This window comes from Camelina sativa, chromosome 10 (genome assembly GCF_030686135.1).
Source record: "Camelina sativa cultivar CO46 ecotype springtype chromosome 10, ASM3068613v1".
In the NCBI taxonomy this organism is placed as follows: Eukaryota; Viridiplantae; Streptophyta; class Magnoliopsida; order Brassicales; family Brassicaceae; genus Camelina; species Camelina sativa.
The window spans coordinates 7,947,883-7,968,284 of NC_141889.1; the positions used below are offsets into that span (position 1 = coordinate 7,947,883).

General features: G+C 34.3%; 4 protein-coding genes and 1 pseudogene across 4 annotated transcripts; 3 read left to right on the top strand and 2 right to left on the bottom strand.

Moving 5' to 3' along the window:
* Positions 1 to 330: 330 nt before the first annotated feature.
* Positions 331 to 3,126, top strand: LOC104717993 (glutamate--cysteine ligase, chloroplastic-like). Its single transcript, XM_010435640.3, has 13 exons — positions 331 to 520; positions 599 to 749; positions 844 to 1,044; positions 1,161 to 1,313; positions 1,410 to 1,480; positions 1,605 to 1,673; positions 1,764 to 1,857; positions 1,967 to 2,056; positions 2,154 to 2,234; positions 2,313 to 2,405; positions 2,496 to 2,576; positions 2,691 to 2,760; positions 2,875 to 3,126. Exons 1-13 carry the CDS (start codon positions 420 to 422, stop codon positions 2,961 to 2,963), a joined length of 1,344 nt encoding a protein of 447 aa, XP_010433942.2. The 5' UTR covers positions 331 to 419; the 3' UTR covers positions 2,964 to 3,126.
* Positions 3,127 to 5,582: 2,456 nt separating this feature from the next.
* Positions 5,583 to 8,334, top strand: LOC104720174 (glutamate--cysteine ligase, chloroplastic-like; annotated as a pseudogene).
* A 277-nt stretch (positions 8,335 to 8,611) lies between these two features.
* On the bottom strand, positions 8,612 to 11,204 carry LOC104717996 (protein neprosin-like). Its single transcript, XM_010435643.2, has 7 exons — positions 10,896 to 11,204; positions 10,715 to 10,807; positions 10,267 to 10,503; positions 9,602 to 9,757; positions 9,465 to 9,518; positions 9,250 to 9,372; positions 8,612 to 9,076 (listed from the first exon to the last, which is right to left on the bottom strand). Exons 1-7 carry the CDS (start codon positions 11,091 to 11,093, stop codon positions 8,711 to 8,713), a joined length of 1,227 nt encoding a protein of 408 aa, XP_010433945.2. The 5' UTR covers positions 11,094 to 11,204; the 3' UTR covers positions 8,612 to 8,710.
* A 2,149-nt stretch (positions 11,205 to 13,353) lies between these two features.
* RBL7 (RHOMBOID-like protein 7) lies at positions 13,354 to 15,299 on the top strand. Its single transcript, XM_010435644.3, has 4 exons — positions 13,354 to 14,038; positions 14,317 to 14,644; positions 14,729 to 14,982; positions 15,088 to 15,299. Exons 1-4 carry the CDS (start codon positions 13,773 to 13,775, stop codon positions 15,188 to 15,190), a joined length of 951 nt encoding a protein of 316 aa, XP_010433946.1. The 5' UTR covers positions 13,354 to 13,772; the 3' UTR covers positions 15,191 to 15,299.
* LOC104717998 (protein IQ-DOMAIN 22-like) lies at positions 15,286 to 18,492 on the bottom strand. Its single transcript, XM_010435645.3, has 4 exons — positions 17,811 to 18,492; positions 16,409 to 16,621; positions 16,230 to 16,307; positions 15,286 to 16,072 (listed from the first exon to the last, which is right to left on the bottom strand). The coding sequence occupies exons 1-4, from the start codon at positions 18,363 to 18,365 to the stop codon at positions 15,425 to 15,427; spliced, it is 1,494 nt and encodes a 497-aa protein (XP_010433947.2). The 5' UTR covers positions 18,366 to 18,492; the 3' UTR covers positions 15,286 to 15,424.
* Between the last annotated feature and the right edge of the window lie 1,910 nt (positions 18,493 to 20,402).

Consider the following 20,402-nt stretch of genomic DNA (forward strand, 5'->3'; position numbering starts at 1 on the left):
ATAATATAAATTATTAATTATATAAAATTATCAAAAAAAATATGTATATATATACACATTTTTTTATTAGAGCTCATTTCTAATATTTTTACTATATGTTCAAAAAATTTGATAAATTGTTATTTTATTTGTAATTGATTATATAAAATATCAGTTATAACAATTAAATCTTTTTTTTTTGAAATTTTTACCAAATTAAGAAAGTCTATAGACTGGTAATTAACTTGTCTTGTTGTAGACTTGTAGTTATTATATTTGAAGTTATATAATATAACTACTGTATGAATTATATATATTTTGTATCTCCTTTGGTTTGATTCTAATTCATTTGAACTAAATTAAACAATTAATGGCTCTTACTCTTCTTCTGTGATAAACTTGGGTACTTTAACTTATGGTAGCTTCTCAACAAGGGAAATATGGACACTGCAACTGCATCTTGTGTAGTGACCAAGCCACTGACCAAAGAAGATCTGATTGCCTATTTTGCTTCTGGTTGCAAACCAAAGGAAATGTGGAGGTACGAGTATGATCATCATCTCTTCTCTTGCTTTATCGAATTTAATTATTTGCATCTTTTGGAATATTGGGTATTCAGAATAGGTACAGAACATGAGAAATTCGGTTTCGAGATTAAGACCTTGCGCCCTATAGAATTTGAACAAATCACTGCACTCCTTAATGGTATAGCTGAGAGATATGATTGGGATAAGGTGATGGAGAATGAAAGAATCATTGGTCTGAAACAGGTAACTATTTTCTTGATCTCTTCTTTTTAAAACACTAAATACAGATAAGAAATTTCATATGCTATTTTGTTTGGCAATGATTATTACATTTCAGGGAATAAAAAGCATATCACTAGAATATGGAGGCCAACTAGAGCTAAGTGGAGCACCTCTAGAGACTTTACACCAAGTCTGTGATGAGCTCAATTCACATCTTCACCAGGTGAAAAATGTTGCTGAAGAAATGGAAATTGGTTTCTTAGGACTTGGCTATGAACCCAAATGTAGTCTCGGGGATATACCCGTTGTGCCCAAGGTTCCTTCCTTTACAAACATATATAAGTAGTTCTCGTATTATTTAATGTATCGCACACCAGCAATTGTGGGTTTTTTTTCTAATGCGCAAAGTATATATTTTTTTTTTATGAGCAGCAAAGGTTTTACTTTGTAGCAGACCACTTAGCCAAATCTAGCTCATCAGGACCTGACGTGTTTTTCAGAACGTGTACGGTTCAGGTCAATCTAGACTATAGCTCAGAAACCGATATGATCAGGAAGCTTCGGGCTAGTCTAGCTTTGCAACCTGTGAGATGCTTGATGCTACATTTTTTAATGCTAGTGGTTTTTGGACTCATACAAATATTTTGCTTACTTTTTTTGGTTATATTTCTAATCAAACAGGTCGTGACTGCCATGTTTGCAAATTCCCCTTTTAGTAATGGAAAACCAAATGGGTTTGTAAGCGTGAGGAGGTTGGTTTCTACGTAACACGTTAGTATCTTAATAAAAGAAATTTCCACTTTCTGTGTCTCTCTCGCTCGTGTTCATTTTCTTAGATATAAGTTTCTTATCTATTGACATGTTTTAATTTGACAGTCACATATATATAGATTCCGATAAGAGCCGCACAGGGATGCTACCATTTGTTTTCGATGACTCATTCGGGTGAGTATAGAATTGTTTTAGTTCTTTCTAAAACTGTGATTGAACTTTTCCCTAAAACGTATGGTTAATCTTCATTGTGTTAATATATAGGTTTGAGCGGTATGTCGAATACGCACTCGATCTTCCAATGTTGTTCTTAATTCGAAACAAAATCTATCTCAACTGTGGAGGAATGACATTTCGGGTATACTACTATACATCTTTTTCCTACGAAAAAAAATCATTAAGTTTTAACCCTTTGATATCTTCTTGAGTGAGATAATTATCTGAACATACTTCTTGACTTTTTCTAGGAATTCTTGTCCGGGAAAAATTCGCATCTCTCTAATGAACAACCTACCATTGACGACTGGGAAACTCATATAGGAACAATATGGCCAGAGGTTGATTACTTTGTTTCAACAGCACCATTCAGCTTCCTTGTTTCTTATTACGTCCAGAGTCATTTTTTATGATTATGTTTTGTAATAACACTAATAGGTCCGGTTAAAGAGATACTTGGAGATGAGAGGTGCTGATGTAGGTCCATTGGGGATGTTATATGCCCTACCAGCTTTTTGGGTAATTACATTATCTTTTAACAAATATATAAAAATTCTTGTTTTCGTGGGTTTATTTTGGATTGTATTTGAATCTCAGGTGGGTTTGCTATACGATGAAAATTCTCTCCAAACTACTCTCAATATGATAGATGATTGGACTCTTGAAGAATTAGAGATGCTTAGGACACAAGTAAACTTTCAAGAGAGCAAATACTTTATTTTTTTGTCCAATTTATCGAAATAATATCGTTTGATACCAATTCTCATCCGGTTACTATAGGTTCCTATCACTGGCCTAAAGACAATGTTTAGAGATAAGCCTTTGAAACATGTCGCAGAAGATGTCCTAAAGCTAGCAAAGGTATATGTGTGTCAGGTTTCTCCTTATAATGTGTAATATAGACCTTTTTTTTTGGGTTTTAATGTTAGGGTAATATATACTTATTTTTTGATGAAGTTATTTTGTTGTTGTTAGGATGGTTTGGAGCGTAGAGGTTACAATGAAACGGGTTACTTGGACGCTGTAGCCGAGGTGGTTAGAACAGGTAATTTTTTTGTTTCTCGGTCAACTGCAAATTTGCTAATTTTGTAGAAAGAACAGTTAATACTTTGTCTCAATTTACTGAAAATAAGCTAATTTTTTTTGTGAAAACCTACAGGGGTTACGCCTGCAGAGAAGCTCTTGGAATTGTACAATGGAGAATGGGGACAAAACGTAGATCATGTGTTCCGGGAACTGCAGTACTAGAAAATGAGCTATATATGACCACAATTGCGATGAAAGAACATTCAAAAGCTCAATTGGAGTCGATAGCTAATTATATAAATAAATTCTCAGGTCATTTGAAAAATTAACCGAAGTAGTGTAGATTCGGTTTGAATTCGGAATGCAATATTTCTCAGAAAACCGATCCGATTAACCCGAGTTCCGAATATACTGAACCGAATAAATTATCGGTCCAATTCGGTAAGATTTCTCAAAAACCGAATAAGTAACAAACCTAACAAATCAATCCGATTAAGCCGAACAAACCGAATGCCCAGAGCTAAATTAAACTTTTCGTTGGTGTGTGTATGTGTGTGAGGGGACAATGGTAATTTCAATGGAATAAAATATTATTGTAATTCACGGAATAAAAAATATTGTTGTGAACTTGTGATTGTTAATTTAAATAAACATTGTTATGATGTAGTTTAATTTATTTTTGAAGTTTCTTAAATCAAATGGTTAATCAAATGTATTAAAACTTTTCTGTCCGATTTGGGATTCTAATCCCAAATAATGCAGTTTCTTACAAGTTATGATGTAAAACTTATACGAAGTTAAGTTTTTCAGGCATAGTCGTCAGTTTATTGTTTCTATGTATTCTTACAAGGAGATCGAGTTTTTCCATCGTGGAGCATGTTGTATATGAAAATCTGTTCATCGTGGATTTATATGTTACGGAAAGTATCGCGTAAAGATTGTTCATATAAAAAAAAAAGATTGTTCATAGAATAGGATTATAACAAATTTATGTAATATAATGTCATACATAGTAGTCACGCTATACTTTTATGTGTTTGAACTTTGATTAATGCTCATATAGTTCTGCCAAAGCTATTACATTTAGCGTGTCTCTAATAAAAAATATATAATTTGTAACGTAGAGTGGAATTAAATGTGATACATAGCTCAGTTGTGGGCATACGGCATTTAGCTAGATTATGTAGATAGTCTCCTTTCCTGGCTATGTTCGTTTAGTCCGGATACATTCAGAACATAGTATTAAATTATTAATTTTGTAATGACTCAGCAACATATCATCCCTCGAAGGATCTAAAGCAGCGATGCATGTCGGTCAAATGCGACATCGACACAGGGCCATATATTTTTATTACTTGTATTATACTAATTATTTTGATAATTATTGTAATGCGTTGTTACTTGTTACTGTTTCCCCATTATCGATGCGGACCTAAAATTAATGCTAACGGAGGCCAAGTGTCCTTATTTCTTGTTTTTTTTTTCCTTTTTTTATTAACCACGTTTTGTCTTTATTTCTTTTTCCTTTTTTTATTAACCACGTGGTGTCTTAATTAGGAAAGTTGATTAACAATTTGTGGGTAAAATCATCATAAAGGTTATCAACAGTAGATGAACACTGAACACAAAGCATATATACTTCCTCTGTCCTTCATAATATCCTTGGACATTCGGGTACCCGTTCGGGTTCGGGTCAGGTATTTCGAATTTTTGGATATGTCGGTAAAGGGGTTCTAGACCCATTCGAGTATTTTTAGTATTCGAGTCGGGTTTGGGTAAACACCCATCGGGTTCGGATCGGGTTCGGGTATCCGAATTCATTCCGAAATTAAGTAAACCAAACACAATTTCATTCAATAATCAGGAATTAGTGGCTTGACCATCGATGCTTCTCACCGGCCAAACACATAACACACGAGTTTGTTGTTTTTTTTTCTCATACCATTCCTATACTAATTGTTTTGACTGAAAATTTGAGATGAACGAAGTTTCTTCTTCTAATTGTCCTTCTTCTCAAATTCTTTCTAAATTTTATTTTAAAAAATGAAAGTTGTACATATTAATATATAAATATTAGAGGTTTTAAAATTAATCAAAGATATTAAAGTGGCAAAATGGTTAGGATAATACCCTATTAGATTCGGGTATTTTGTGTCTTTAAAAGATTGATGTTCTAAATATTTTTAATACTAAAAATGTGGAAAAGTAGAAAAATAGAGAAAATGTCATAAAAATAAATCACCACATATGCATGAGATGACCAAAAATAAAATTAAAAAAAATCATAAAGAAAAAAGTAAATAATAAATTACTTATATACTCTCTTGTTATTTTAATATGTGTAAAAAATCCTAAACATCAAACTATGAGAATGACAGAGGAAGTATAGTACTTACACTTACAGTACACAGCCACCAGTAAGCCTACGTCCTAAAGTAGACAACTTCAGGTGATTCTTTTTCGTCTTCTTAGCTCTTCATTTATGTTTTCTTGTTGTTTCGTTATATACATCATCTCCGTTTTTCTTCTTTTTTTTTTCTTTTACATCATCTCCACTAGATATTGGAGGAATAGTTTTCCTAACCATTCTTGTTGTTGCCACAATTATACAGATTTTCTAACGGATGTTTTTCTTTTTACATTTTAAAATATATGTTGGATATATATATGCAATATAAAATTTAGAAATCGACTCGTTGCTATTTTATCCCCCATATTAATTCTCATGATATTATCTCAAAATCTCTCGATATATATATATATATATATATCGTTGTAGACTTGTAGTTACTTTATTTGAAGTTATACAGGACTAATGTATGATTATATACTAGTTTCTCTATTTCCCTTTGGTTTGACTCTAATTCATTTGAACTAAACTAAACCACCGCGCTCTCACTCTCTTCTCGTCTTCTCTGATAAACTCGAGTGCTTTAACTTATGTTAGCTTCGTATCAAGGGAAATATGGTCACCGCAACCGCAACTACTGTAATGGCCGCGACCAAGCCACTGACCAAAGAAGATCTGATTGCCTATTTTGCTTCTGGTTGCAAACCAAAGGAAATGTGGAGGTACGAGTATGATCATCATCTCTTCTCTTGCTTTATAAAATTTAATTATTTGCATCTTTTGGATTATTGGTTATTCAGAATAGGTACAGAACACGAGAAATTCGGTTTCGAGATTAAGAGCTTGCGCCCTATAGAATTTGAACAAATCACTGCACTGCTTAATGGTATTGCTGAGAGATATGATTGGGATAAGCAGATGGAGGATGAAATAATCATTGGTCTGAAACAGGTAACTACTCTTTTGATCTCTTCTTTTTAAAATACTAAATACTGATAACAAATTTCATATGCTTTTTGCTTGGCATTGATTATTACATTTCAGGGAATGAAAAGCATAACACTAGAATATGGAGGCCGACTAGAGCTAAGTGGAGTACCTCTAGAGACTTTGCACCAAATCTGTGATGAGCTCAATTCACATCTTCACCAGGTGAAAAATGTTGCTGAAAATGAATATTGGTTTCTTAGGTATGGGCTATGAACCCAAATCTAGTCTCGAGGATGTTACCGTTGTCCAGAAGGTTCCTTCCTTTACAAACATATATAAGTAGTTCTCATTATTTAATGTAGCCTACACTAGCAATTATGACGTTTTTTTTTATAATGTGCAAAGTTTTTTATTTATGAGCAGAGAAGGAATGAGATTGTAGCAGACCACTTAGCCAGATCTACCTCATCAGGACCTGACGTGTTTGTCAGAACGTGTTCTGTTCAGGTCAATCTGGACTATAGCTCAGAAACCGATATGATCAGAAAGTTTCGGGCTAGTCTAGCTTTGCAACCTGTGAGATGCTTGATGCTAGCTCTTTTAATGCTAGTGGTTTTTGGACTCAAACAAACATTTTTCTTACTTTTTTTGGTTATCTTTCTAATCAAACAGATCGTGACTGCTATATTCGCAAATTCCCCTTTTAGTGATGGGAAACCAAATGGGTTTGTAAGCGTGAGGAGGTTGGTTTCTACGTTACTCGTTAGTATCTTAGTAAAAAAAAAAATCCCCTCTCTCTGTCTGTCTGTCTCTCTCTCTCAATCTTGTTCATTTTCCTAATATAAGTTTCTCATCTATTGACATGCTTTGACAGTCACATATATTTAGGTTCCGATAAGAGCCGCACAGGGATGCTACCTTTTGTTTTCGATGACTCATTCGGGTGAGTATAGAATTGCTTTTTTTTTCTTTCTAAATCTATGATTCAACTTTTTCCTAAAACGCATGGTTAATCTTCATTGTGTTAATATATAGGTTTGAGCGATATGTCGAATACGCACTTGATTGTCCAATGCTGTTCTTAGTTCGAAACGAAAACTATCTCAACTGTTGAGGAATGACATTTCGGGTCTACTTCTTCTTTATAAGAAAAAAATCATAAAGTTTTAAACCTTTGATATCCTCTTGAGTCTGGTTATGATCTGAACATAGTTCTTGACTTTTTCCAGGATTTCTTGTCTGGGAAAATTTCTCATCTCTCTAATGAACAACCTACCATTGACGACTGGGAAACTCATTTAGGATCAATATGGCCAGAGGTTATTTACTTTGTTTCAAAACCACACCATTCAACTTCCTTGTTTCTTAATTATTACGTTCAGAATCATTTTTCTTATGATTATGTATTGTAATAACACTAATAGGTCCGGTTAAAGATTTACTTGGAGATGAGAGGTGCTGATGTAGGTCCATTGGGGATGTTATGTGCCCTACCAGCTTTTTGGGTAATTACATTATCTTTTAACAAATTAAATATATAAAAATTATTGTTTCCTGGGTTTATTTTGGTTTGTATTTGAATCTCAGGTGGGTTTGCTATACGATGAAGACTTTCTCCAAACTACTCTCAATATGATAGATGATTGGACTCCTGAAGAATTAGAGATGCTTAGGACACAAGTAAACTTTGAAGAGAGAGCAAATACTTTACTTTTTGTCCAATTTAACGAAATATTATCGTTTGATACCAATTATCATCTGGTTTCCATATGTTCCAATCACTGGCCTAAAGACAATTTTTAGAGATAAGCCTTTGAAACATGTCGCAGAAGATGTCCTAAAGCTAGCAAAGGTATATGTGTGTCTGGTTTCTCCTTATAATGTGTAATAAATAATTGCTGAAGTTAGTTTGTTATTGTTCAGGATGGTTTGGACCGTAGAGGGTACAATGAAACCGGTTTCTTGAATGCTGTTGCCGAGGTGGTTAAAACAGGTAATTTTTGTTTCTCGGCCAGTCAACTAAAAATTTGTTAATTTTCTTGACAGAACAGTTAAATACTTTTTCTTACTTAACTGAAAATAAGCTAATTATCTTGTTAAAACAGGGGTTACGCCTGCAGAGAAGCTCTTGGAGTTGTACAATGGAGACTGGGGAGAAAACGTAGATCATGTGTTCCGGGAACTGCGGTACTAGAAATGAACTGTGACCACAAGAGCGTTCAAAAGCTCAATTGCAATCGATAAATAATTATATAACTATATAAATAAAGTCTCATGGCATTTGAAAAATAAAACTTTTTGTTGGTGTGCGAGGAGAAAAATAAATATTTGTATGGAATAAAAATATTGTTGTAATTCGTGGAATAATAATATTATTGTTGTGATTGTTGTTAAAAAACATTGTTGTAATTTATGTTATTTTATTTGGAAGTTCCCTTAATCAAATGGTTGATCCAGTGTTTATTAAAATTTCTACATTCTCGTGAATTACAAAAGTATTTGATTCAACATTGAAAGTTTTGGAACATATAAATAGGTCTTCTTATTCCCCTTTCTAACCACAAGTAAAATAAAAAGTAAACTCATATAGTTATTTTTTCACTATTCTTCATATTAAGAATATTTATTCTCAATTGGTTTCTTTTCAACATGTTAAGATATTACAGTTTTGGAATAGTTCTAAGCATTATCAAAGTTTATTGCACGCACGGCCTCCGTATAGAACAAAATGACCTACATGTTTCCAAAAGGAGTCCTTTACGTCGAGCACTGGATAGCAAAATTTGTTGTTTGAAAACGCTTCTGTGTTCCCCACCCTTTTGTCGGTATTATAATTTTCATCCACAATCGTGATTAGGCGCATATAGGCGTCCTCCTCGGGAGTCAACCGTAGACCACCATTTCCCATTGGAGGACTTGGAAGTGAAGGGCTATAGACTTCACCACCCCATTCTATACCTGTACCATGACTTTCTTTGAATCTGCTTGCTGGCCAGAACCCAATTTCTTGCCATGAGGGCCCCATCAGTAGCCACCAATTCCCGTTGGCTTTGTCCTGTACTCAACAAAACCAAACTTAAAACAAATTCTTATTTTATAGATAAAAAAGCTTGTCATGGCTTTAGAGTTCAACCATATTTACATGTTACTATCCGTACCCCCTAGCTAGTATGATCGAATTTATGACTTTAATAGTTGGGGAAAAAATGAGCACGAACAAAAAGTGACCTTCTGTATGGCGATGTCATAATCTCTCTCATGGAGAAGTAGACCAGGAGCAAAATCTTGGCTGACTAGTATCATCCCGGATCCGTCCGGACAGAAGTTATTAAAACACGGATGTCCTCCCGCCTGTATTAAACCATATAAACATGTGACTATTAATGATTGATTTATATATGGTATGGACATATTTAAAAAAAAAAATAAGATAGTCGGCTCACATTTGTAAATACAAACAGCCGAATCCAAGCGTCTTTGTATAATTGTGGATGTGACTAAAAAATGAATGGACAATATGAATCATGTATTTTGATAATAGAAAAGGATATAAAAAGCAGATCTAAATAAATCTACTTACGATCCGACCAACTTGAATGAATTCATTTCCGATTTGAAAGGTCATCCGACCAGAGCTGAATTGCATAGGTCCAGCCAGACAAGTGCCTCTATGCATATTCATAGATGCACCATTGTAAATCCTTGGTTTTCCTTTAGTCCGCACCACAGAAAAGTACTGAAAACAATGATTGAGAAAACTAACATTGTGATATGGCATAATTGTAATGTGCTCGGATAGTATCAATATCATAATTAAAGTTAATAGAAACCACTATTTTGATATTTTCAAATATAAATGTATCACACCATAGATAATATTATAAATTCAATTACAATGTACAATTACTCATGTTTTTTCTTGGCAAAAAAAAATTACATATGTTTTTTAATGTCATCCGCCATATGTATGTAATACACTAATACTATTCACGAAATATTAATCAAAACATTTACTGTTGGCAATAAGGTATATACATTTCAACGTGTTTAAACCCATAACCACTTAAATAATTGTTATCTATATATCTACTTAAAAGGGAGAATTTAGTCATATTTTGATTAATCATTATGTGCAAACATATATATTCATTTCTCGTTTCAACTATACCATCGGTCTTATTATTACGATGTTCTATTATGTTTGACATTTCTTACTCATAAAATAAAAACTTAGAAAGCACTTACGTGATGACCTTCGTTGGAAAGCGTAGGTTGATAGGCACTTTTCCACGAACTTTGCGGATTAGAATTCTCGTCATCAAATGATTTCATTCTTAAAAGATCGTCTTTGGTGGCTCGATATATGGGAACCGTACCAATAGGGCAACCTACGCCATTTTCCCATAAGTGACCAAATGTTTTGTTACGAAGTACTGTCTCTCTTTTTACTTTTGATCCTTTAGGGTGTGATATCATACCCATCTGCACATCAAAATCCAATATCAGTTAATAAATTAGTTGAACCAATATTAGATTAGGACAAAACCCAACTGTTTTTTGTATAGTACACAAAAAGTATCTTAATTTCGTAACAGTAAAGATTATTCAGAAAAATAAGTCACATCATTGCCATGCCAATTTCTTAATTACCATTGAGATCCTGGTTGAAATTCATATTATTAGAGAAACATACCTTATAGTGAAATGTGTGGTTTTTCATGGATGATTGGTCAAATCCTGGTTGTTTGTAAAAGTCCACGCATCCATACCGTTGACCAGAAATAGACTGTGGATTCATAAATAAGATAGTGATTCTAATGTTCATATATAATAAACACCAACAATTATTGTTTTAATATGGTGAGAAGATAAACCTTTATAATTTTGACAGCAGGTTTGTTGATATGCTTTAGTTTTTGCTCTATTTCAAAATCTTCAAAACTTTTTATTTTCTCGGCTGCTTCTACAATGTCATGGCGATGACCTTGACTCATCAAAATACTACAACATAGAATATAGCACAAGAAAGTCATCCACATTACTGGAAGTGGACACCCCAGTTTCATTTTCATCAACCTGCTAAATAGAGAAATGAGATAGTAAGTTTTTTTCTTATATATAGAGAAAGGAGCTAATTATTATGAAAGATTTGTTCTAGTAATTGGAGAAAGATTGAAGAAGTCATTTGGCATATAATCACATTCTTCCTATAAATATAATATCTTTCTATACATGTAACTGCGTATCCTTAGCAATCTTGTACATTTGACTAAAATTTATGGTTTCTTTCTTGTAATTAATTTTGAAACGTACATACATGTCAAACAAAGTCTCTCTATACTAAGTAATTTTCATCAATACATTAACGAGATTTAATGTCGTCTTTAACGCAAACCTTCACAAGTCAAAGGAGGCATAATTATTTGTCAACCATAATATCTTCTTAGGCTGGGTAATTTCCGTCAATACATTTAAGAGTTTTACTGTTACCTTTGATGAAATTATTTAAACTCAACTCGGAATCATAATTAGATGGTTGGTCTGACCGGTACAACGGAACTTTCACGGATTGAATTTTATTTATATAGAAATTTTGAATAATTTTTCATATTTTTAAATTTTGATATGTTATACTAGTTTAAAATCATCTCATCATATAATTTTGAAATTCTAAATTTAACACATTTCAAAATTATAATTCATTCTATCATATAACTCACTACATTTAATCCATCGTCTGGTATATGAGATTGTTTTTTTTTTACTTTCATACCTTTTTGACAAACTAAATTAATACCTAAAACAAATTACGGTCCGTTTGACAAAAAAATTCAAATTCTTATTTTTATATACCTTAAATTTTAAAAAATATTTACATTTTCTTTTATCACAAACTTTAACAACAACTACAACAATAAAATATATATCTTAATCTAATTATATTAATACGAACCTTTTGAGGTAAAATATCAAAATGTGCAGTTGTGCACACAAAGTATTTTCTTGCAATTTCTTGAAATTTGTTGCACGTTCTTGCATCGCAAGTTTCTAAAGGTTGAAGGATTAGTTTTACAGATTATATGTGACCGGTCCACTCTACATTCTCCAAGTTCTAAAATAAAGCAATGTTAGATGATGAAATGACGAAATATATCTATAACAATTATTGATAATTTGAGTTTTGCAACGTATGCTTGTTGGAGCCGTCATACGCGATGCAATGCTCTATCCTCTTGGATCTTATGGACGCTGGAGATACAAGGTATATGCTTTTACCTTAATCGCTAAAAAAATGAATTGATGTACATCAAGTTCTAATTCTTTTACTAGCAAAAGAGGAGTCGTCGGAACAACAAAATCTTTAGTTATTTTAAGCCAACAGATCCAAACGGAAATAACGAAAATGGCAGGATTTTGTATCTGGCCAGCAAGTGTTGATGGAAGGATATGGTTCTTTTTTCTTTGTGGGGTAATCAAGTGTTACTACGGTGGGCTAAAATTACCCTTTACCCTCTATATGATTCTTCTAGGTTTGGTTTGGTGAGGCGGACGGTGTTGTTTTGAGCTTCAAAATCGTGAGGGAATGATGGATTGGATCTTCAACTGGTTTCATTGAGACAGGGGTTTTGGACTTCCAAACGACTTCAATATCCTTGTCACATCCCTAACTCATCTCCTATGAGCTTGAATGAGACAATTTATCTTTTAACCTAGCTAAACAGGTTTTCAGATTCATGAGCCTGGAGTACTCATAGCTCATGATTTCTATTCTGAATCGGATCAATGTCACGTTATATCTCTCCCCGGCCAATCATGGTATTGCAATCTACACATTATACAACTTATAAAAATTAAAGGAGTTAAATTAAAGTATAATTCATGAACATTTGTAGCTAGTCATTCATGAATTGTAAATCAATTAACTTACAAGGGTTATAAACACTTTCGGTTTTCAAAGCAATATACGATATCACAAGAAATTGCAACAAATTAAATACTATTATTTAATGAATATGAAGGTTTGATTGAACATGCAATATCTTATAGTTCGAAATTTTGTAACTAAACACAATTGTAAAATCTCATCTCAATGACAAACCAATCCTGATGATCCAGCCTCTCATTATGCTTTGAGTCACCTTCATGCTTTTTTAATTTCTATTAGGATAGATGGTTTAAATCGGTTTACTGAGTAAACCAAGATTACATTCTGGTTTAAGTGTTTAGTATATATACTAAACGATAGACGTTAATTGAGGTTAACGATTTGTAACAAACTTTTAACTAAACGAGAGAACTAGTACTTACCTAATGCCTCAACTAGTACTTTATAATTACAAAAGAACTAAGAAAATATATTACAAATACTAAACGAGAGATATCACAATCAACTCCCAACTAGTCAAGTCAAGCTGTGATGCCAATTCCCACAAATCAATACATATCACAAATTACTCTTGCATATAAATAAAGTTCTTATATTATGCTGTACGTCATATACATACCAACAACACACAAAGCTGAAACCAATTTTTTTTTTTTTTTTTTTTTTAAAACTCTTTGACAGCAAATATCTCTCTGTTCGCAGTTTACCTGTCTAATGCGATATTGCAGTTATTATTTTAAAAAAAAATTAACAATTTTTGAAGTTTTCTATTCAAAATTTTGCTCAAACGATGTTCCCAAATTCTGATACTGAAGAAAAATATTCAAGATTGGCAGAGATTGCTATATAATAGCTAAAGACAGAGATGGTTTCCACGGCGGAAGCAGATCCTGAAGAAGGAAGAGACGGTCATAACGTCGGCGGCGGCGAGACGACGAGGAGACCTGACGTGCGATGGAAGTCGTGGGTGATTCCAATGGTGGTGATCGGGAACGTCGTCGTTTTCGTTGTGGTGATGTACTTCAATGATTGTCCTCACAATAGCCATCGATGTCTAGCGAAAAAGTTGCTAGGAAGATTCTCATTTGAGTCTTTCAAGTCAAATCCTCTTCTCGGTCCTTCTTCTTCTACGTGAGTCTTTCACTCTCTCTCTCTCTCTCTGAACATTGTAGCAAATTTGATTTCGTTATAAAGTTTAAGTTTTTATGATCTGGGTTTGAGTTTTTAGCATTGTAGATTTCAGATTTTAGTCAAAGTCCCAATTTTTGCCAAAAACAAAAAAAAAAAAAAAGATTCTTGAGGATGCATTGGGTAGGTTTGAGCTGACGAGCTCTGTTATGTATTCTGGGAAGGTTTAGTTCTTACGGATGCATTGGGTTTGGTTTTGAATTGATCTTTGAATTTGGCAGGTTGGAGAAAATGGGAGCTTTGGCATGGGGCAAAATAGTTCAAAGGGGTCAAGTTTGGAGACTCTTAACATGTATGTGGTTGCACGCTGGTGTTATCCATTTGTTAGCGAATATGTGTTGTGTTGCCTTTATTGGAGTTCGTCTTGAACAACAGTTTGGTTTTGTTCGAGTTGGGACGATCTACCTTGTATCTGGCTTCTGCGGGAGCATATTATCTTGTCTGTTTGTTCAGAATGCTATATCTGTTGGTGCCTCGAGTGCTTTGTTTGGCCTTTTGGGAGCAATGTTATCTGAGTTGTTAATCAATTGGACTACTTATGACAACAAGGTATGCACTCACTGAATGATCTAATTTTAGCAACTCTGGATTCACAATTGTTTGGTTGGTTGATTCAGTTTCTTTTTTTTGTAGGGTGTGGCTCTGATAATGCTTTTGGTGATTGTTGGTGTTAACCTAGGATTAGGAACACTTCCTCCTGTTGATAATTTTGCTCACATTGGAGGTTTCTTAGGTGGTTTTCTTCTCGGCTTTCTCCTCTTGATTCATCCACAGTTTGAATGGGATGAGAACCGAGTTTCTCTTATCCCTGGTTCCATTGTTAAACCGAAGTACAACACTTGCCAACTTGTGCTTTGCGTAATTGCATCCATGGTCTTTGTCGCCGGGTAAGATCCACAACATTCTTAAATACCATATCTTCTTCAGAACATTTGTTTTGTCTATACAGATTTGGCCTTTGATTGTGAATTACTAAACTGGCCAATGTGCAGGTTTGCTTCTGGGTTGGTGATACTATTCAGAGGAGATAACTTGAACAGATATTGTAAGTGGTGCCATAAACTGAGCTACTCCTCTAAATCCCAGTGGACATGACACTTTCTAAGAGTTAGATTTTTTTTTTTTTTACACCAGTTCTGTCAAATTGCTACCATCTAGGCAAATGATAGTGCTTTATAAAGATGCCAACATTTTGATTAAGAAAGTTCTATTTGCAATTTAGATTAAAATCCACTTCGTAACTCCAAACTTACAGACCAAGAAAATTAGCAGTAAAGCTCAATCCACTGATCTACAACAAAACAAGGTTAACAAGTCCAACAACGTTTCTCAGTACCTATATCCAATTGGCATCCCAAGACGGTCCAACCGACCTGAACCGGGATAAGCCTTGTTCATAAAACTAGTGTGCAGAGCAGAACCTTTCTGGGGACCTGACTTCATATCACCACAGTATGGACCTGACTTCGTATCACCACAGTATGGCACATCAACAAATCCAAACCGTTTCGACGAAGACCGCTCGTAATATAACGGTGGTCGAGACTTCGGAGCACTTACGGACCTGGCCTTAGCCCTAGAGGACTCTGTACAAGCCATGTAGCTTGGATGGTCCCCGTAACAGCAGCTTTTTGTGCAATCGCTCGGTGCTATAGAACTTGCAGTGAAAGTACTGCGTTTGCTTCTAGAAGTCGCTGAGTATATCTGAGGACTGTTCTCTGCAGTGCAAAACTGGCTTGTGATCTCTTCATGTGACGAGGACGGGCTAAAAGGCGTGACAAAAACTGGTTCAGACCGACCTGCGTTGTCTAGGACAAGGTGCGATGAGTAGAACATGTCTGGTCTGCTGCGTCTTGTGTAAGAGCTGATGTGTTTCCTGTCGATTTGAAGGATCTTTTCTTCTTCATCCATGGCTGAGAATGTTTCACTGTGAGTAGCATAAAGTCTGTTGTTGTCGCTAGCCTTAGAACCAATCCTCTGAAAATTTTAATCCAATCTCTTAGTTAATCTCTTAAGTCACAAACAAAAACAGATAATGAAATGGGAAATGGATAAGCCTAACATAGTAACATACTAACATAGATTCAATAATGTGAGAAACATATAAATTAGGACCATAAGCAAAGTTTAATACCTTAAAAAGATGAGAATGAGAAAGCTTGGAGCTGCGGGAAGAGATTGAATGCTCGAGTTTTTCAGGCGTTGGTGGACCCTTGAGGATAAAATGAAGTTGTTAAAAAGGAACCTTAGACTAAAAGACATGTTTTAGGTTAAAAAGAAACAATGTTAAGGGATTAAATTAACCAAGCTTACGGGGTTTAGGAAGTGAGAAGATTTGGTATTGTTGGATTGAGAAGAAGAAGATTCAGGAGTAACAATAACCCGACTGGCACGGATACGAGACTGAGCCCGAACCAAAGCGTGCATCCTACGCAGATGGACTGACATTCTCTTCCGTTCGATATGGCCTCTAACTATTGCTTGAAGCCTAACCAAACCCTTGAGTGCCCTTAACGCTCTCCTTGCCTACAATTAAATTATACAAACAATAACAAATTGCTTTTAAAATGGAGAGAAAGCTAATAATCACCAGAGAATATTCTAAAGTACCAATTCTTGAAATAACTTGACTCTTCAGATCAAGCTCCCATTATGGACAGGACCACAAAACCATATTGAATTTTTCAAAAGCATTACTTTTGAGTTTTGATAGAAGTTGGCGCCAAAGGTAAGTGGAATAAGAAAAAAAAACAAGTTGACCTTTCCAAAACAAATTGAACTTTTGAAATTCAACAAAAATTTAAATGGAGGGATATATGTAAATAAATACCATAAAACCAAACTATTTACATGTATAGTCACTCTCTACGAGAAGAAAGATGAATCGACTATTAATGAACAATGCGACTTTTATGTCGATGAGTACACATTCGGGGTGTAAATTGTCTTACACACTACTATACACTAATTAAAAAAAAAAAAAAAGGATTCGCCATAAACTATAAAGTACAAAGTTCAATAGGCATGCATGCATCACAACATTAATAGACATATATATATTTATTACATAGAGACTATAAAATATAGAGAATGAACTGAAATATAGACTAGTTATAGCAGCCAGCAGCATTCACCATGTTATTACAGTGGTCCAGTCCAGTGAAAGACAATTCAATAATAACCAATAGGAAAAAAAACTCCTAATAAGTTGTATTGCTTGATTGACAATTCTTTACATGGTTCAAACCGGAATCAATTTTAGAGTCGGTTGAACAGAAATACAATCAATCCATTAACCGGTTAATATAAAATTAAGAAGAAAAAGCAAATACTACTAGTACAATTTTGTTTTTGGGTATCCGCAAAGCAAACTATTATACAAAAAATATTCAAGTGGGCTCTATAGGAGAAGGTTAATGCGTCTAATCACTCGTCTAGGGAAGTGGAAGCAGCAGAAGGTTTACGACATCGAAAAATGTTATCTGGACGATAATCCCCGTGAATTTTTTTACAAATCTATAACCATTTTTATTAACTTTTATGAAATTATGTAACAGATAAATTTATTAAGCTTCCGTCAAAGAAAAATTTAGCTTCGTAGTATAAAGTTTTATTTCTATGAAATTATAGATTTAGCTTTGTAACATACTTTTAAGAAACGACTCAAATAAGTATTGTATTAGCATAGCAATTAAAGAAATGAAAAGAAAATTACCAAATATCCACGAAACGTTGCTTGTATCTTAATCACAGCAAGATCTTCACGACCGTCGCGGCCGTAACCGTTAAACTTGCTAACATGCGCCGCCGCGTCGTCGTATCCGTCGCTAAAACGCGACTTAACAGGACTTCTCGTCGACCTCCCGCTCGTGCTCGTGAGCCTGACGACCGCAGCAGCGGCATTAGCGGCGGAGACAGCAGCCTCAGCAACAGCAGCAGTCGCGGCGGCCACCGCAATCGCGTGCTTATCAGAATCTTCAACTCCCTCGTCCTCCCACGTCGGCTTATGTTTCCTCCGTCGTCTCGGAGACGATTGGTGGTGAGACGGCGGTGGAGGCGTCGAGTTCGGTAGCGGAGGATGAGGAGGAGGAGAAATGTGATTCATCGGTGCGGTATCTTTTTCGCGTTTTGATTTGACGAAGCCCCATCGGCGTTTAGGATTGGAGGAAGTTGACCGAGAAGGTGTTTCAAAAGATGGATCCGGATAATAACCCGGGTCAGGTTTCTTAAGTCCGAATAAATTCTTAAACCACCGTAAAGCTTTTCCCATTATTATTAGTCACTTGACGAATGAAACGACAACGTTTCTGCTCGCCGGAGTTATTTGCAGAGAGAGCAAGATAGAAAGAGAGAGAGAGAGACAAACAAAAGAGAGCTTTGTAATAAAAAAGAGTTAAGTAGCCTCGTAGCAGTAGAACACAGTGTTCTGGTTAGTAACCAAACGCCTCACTCGCGCGTGTGAGTCACTTACTTTCTATTTTCTTTTCCCGGGAAATTTCGTTAATCTCCATATTAACTATTTAATTCCAGTCCAGACTCCAGAGTTGCGTCTAGTAATTTCCATGCATTAACCACCCTCACTAGTGTTATATAGTACGCATTAACCCTCACTCGTGTTATATTGTACCATCTTATAAAAATATACTTATATATCATAATGTGTTTTTGAGGTAAATCCACTAATCCAAGTAGGGCCGTGGTTTTTATAGTGAAGAAATTGGAAAATTCCACTAATCTATAGTAACTTAGAAAAAAAAAAAATGAGGAGTCAATAAAAAAACTTGTAACTTTGGGGACATTTCGATATTTAGAACATCTTTTGTAAATTTCTACTTTTGTCGGTAAATCTACTTAATACTATTCATAAAAACTCTTGTTAATCATTTTCTATTTTGTAGTTTGTAGTTTTATGTGCCATCTTTTAGTAACACTTTGTAGTTTTGTTAAATTTGAGACAAACATTCAAATAAGTAACTGTTTAGGAAGGATTATTTGGTAATCTTTAATTTGTACAAAGGTAATCTTTAATTTGTAGATTTACTTTCTGTGGTTTAGCTATTTCTTTTTAAAATCGCCTAAAGTCTGTTGTCGTAAGCACCGCACTGGAACCAAATCTAGAAAAAAAGTAAGATTTATTTAGAAGAAATTGCCATCACTATAGTGTCATGTGAATCTGAAGAAATAATATGACGGAGTCCTAAAGAACAGAGAGATGACAAAAAGCGTCAATACTTTTTTTATTAGAGATGCATGGGAAGAGGACCACAACTGACTATACTACGGACCCCATTACGGATGGCGTCGCTGTGATATGGGTCCTTCTCCCTCGCCGTAAAATCCAATGGCTATCGTTATAATAATATCTCCTTCCATGATCACGTTTTCGAGGTCCCTAACTCCTCTTTTCGTCTCGTTACGGAATAGCGCCGTCCGGTGTTACGTCGTTTTGCTCCATGGGAAAAATCAAATTTGGTATACAATTCTTATATTTGTGTTTTTGTTTTGTTAGTTTCCTTCTCTTGTCTTTCATATCATTAATGTGTATGGACTGTATAGAGAATATTCTGTGAATAGTTGTTTTCGTTTCGATGCGATTGGTAATATTGTTGTACGAATGAAAATTACGTAATTCACAAAACTATATAGGCACTCATTTAGTCATATGTATTAGATATATATAGATATATTACTGGAGAAAATATAATATTAAGATGTTTAGTCAAATAATTAAAAAAAATTCGTAAGAGTGTTTTTAATTAATCTAATTTTTATTTGACGGAGAGAAAGAGAAAACTCATTATCCACCAAGTAGCATTTCTACTAAAAGTCTAAAACCAAAAGATAGTGTGTTTAAAAAAAAAACATAGGCTTTAAATAGTTTCTTCGTACACTCCATACTAGATGGTGCATACTAATATTTTAGTACGAAGGGAATAGACGGTAGTATGGAGTAAACATTGGTATGCACAACACCATACAATAGTATGCATAACACCATACTATTATGAATGGTAAAAATCAGACCATAGTATGGACTGGTGTGTACAAAGGATTAAAATTATTTTAATTATATTTTTATCATAATTAATAATAATTATCACAAGATGTATTTAGAATTATAAATCAAAATTTATTATTTCGATTATCCCATAACATAGAGTTCAACAAAAAAAAATAGCTTTCTAAGATTAGAATTACAAGTCAAAGCTATTATTTTGATTATTCCATAATAATATTATTTCGATTATTGAGATAAATGGTTTATTTAAAACAAAATTAAATTTCTAAGATTGAAGAGAAGAGAGTT

Bases quoted from the DNA above. Each gene is read 5' to 3' on its own strand.
- RBL7 (XM_010435644.3), top strand. From the start codon at position 13,773: ATGGTTTCCACGGCGGAAGCAGATCCTGAAGAAGGAAGAGACGGTCAT. The intron at 14,039-14,316 runs GTGAGTCTTTCA...TGAATTTGGCAG, and splicing joins CTCGGTCCTTCTTCTTCTAC to GTTGGAGAAAATGGGAGCTT. The intron at 14,983-15,087 runs GTAAGATCCACA...GCCAATGTGCAG, and splicing joins TCCATGGTCTTTGTCGCCGG to GTTTGCTTCTGGGTTGGTGA.
- LOC104717993 (XM_010435640.3), top strand. From the start codon at position 420: ATGGACACTGCAACTGCATCTTGTGTAGTGACCAAGCCACTGACCAAA. The intron at 2,406-2,495 runs GTAAACTTTCAA...CGGTTACTATAG, and splicing joins TAGAGATGCTTAGGACACAA to GTTCCTATCACTGGCCTAAA. The intron at 2,577-2,690 runs GTATATGTGTGT...TGTTGTTGTTAG, and splicing joins ATGTCCTAAAGCTAGCAAAG to GATGGTTTGGAGCGTAGAGG.
- LOC104717998 (XM_010435645.3), bottom strand. From the start codon at position 18,365: ATGGGAAAAGCTTTACGGTGGTTTAAGAATTTATTCGGACTTAAGAAA. The intron at 16,622-17,810 runs GTAATTTTCTTT...ATTTAATTGTAG, and splicing joins CAACGTTTCGTGGATATTTG to GCAAGGAGAGCGTTAAGGGC. The intron at 16,073-16,229 runs GTATTAAACTTT...TAAAATTTTCAG, and splicing joins CTCATTCTCATCTTTTTAAG to AGGATTGGTTCTAAGGCTAG.
- LOC104717996 (XM_010435643.2), bottom strand. From the start codon at position 11,093: ATGAAAATGAAACTGGGGTGTCCACTTCCAGTAATGTGGATGACTTTC. The intron at 10,504-10,714 runs GTATGTTTCTCT...TTTGATGTGCAG, and splicing joins ACCACACATTTCACTATAAG to ATGGGTATGATATCACACCC. The intron at 9,758-10,266 runs GTAAGTGCTTTC...CATTGTTTTCAG, and splicing joins TTTCCAACGAAGGTCATCAC to TACTTTTCTGTGGTGCGGAC.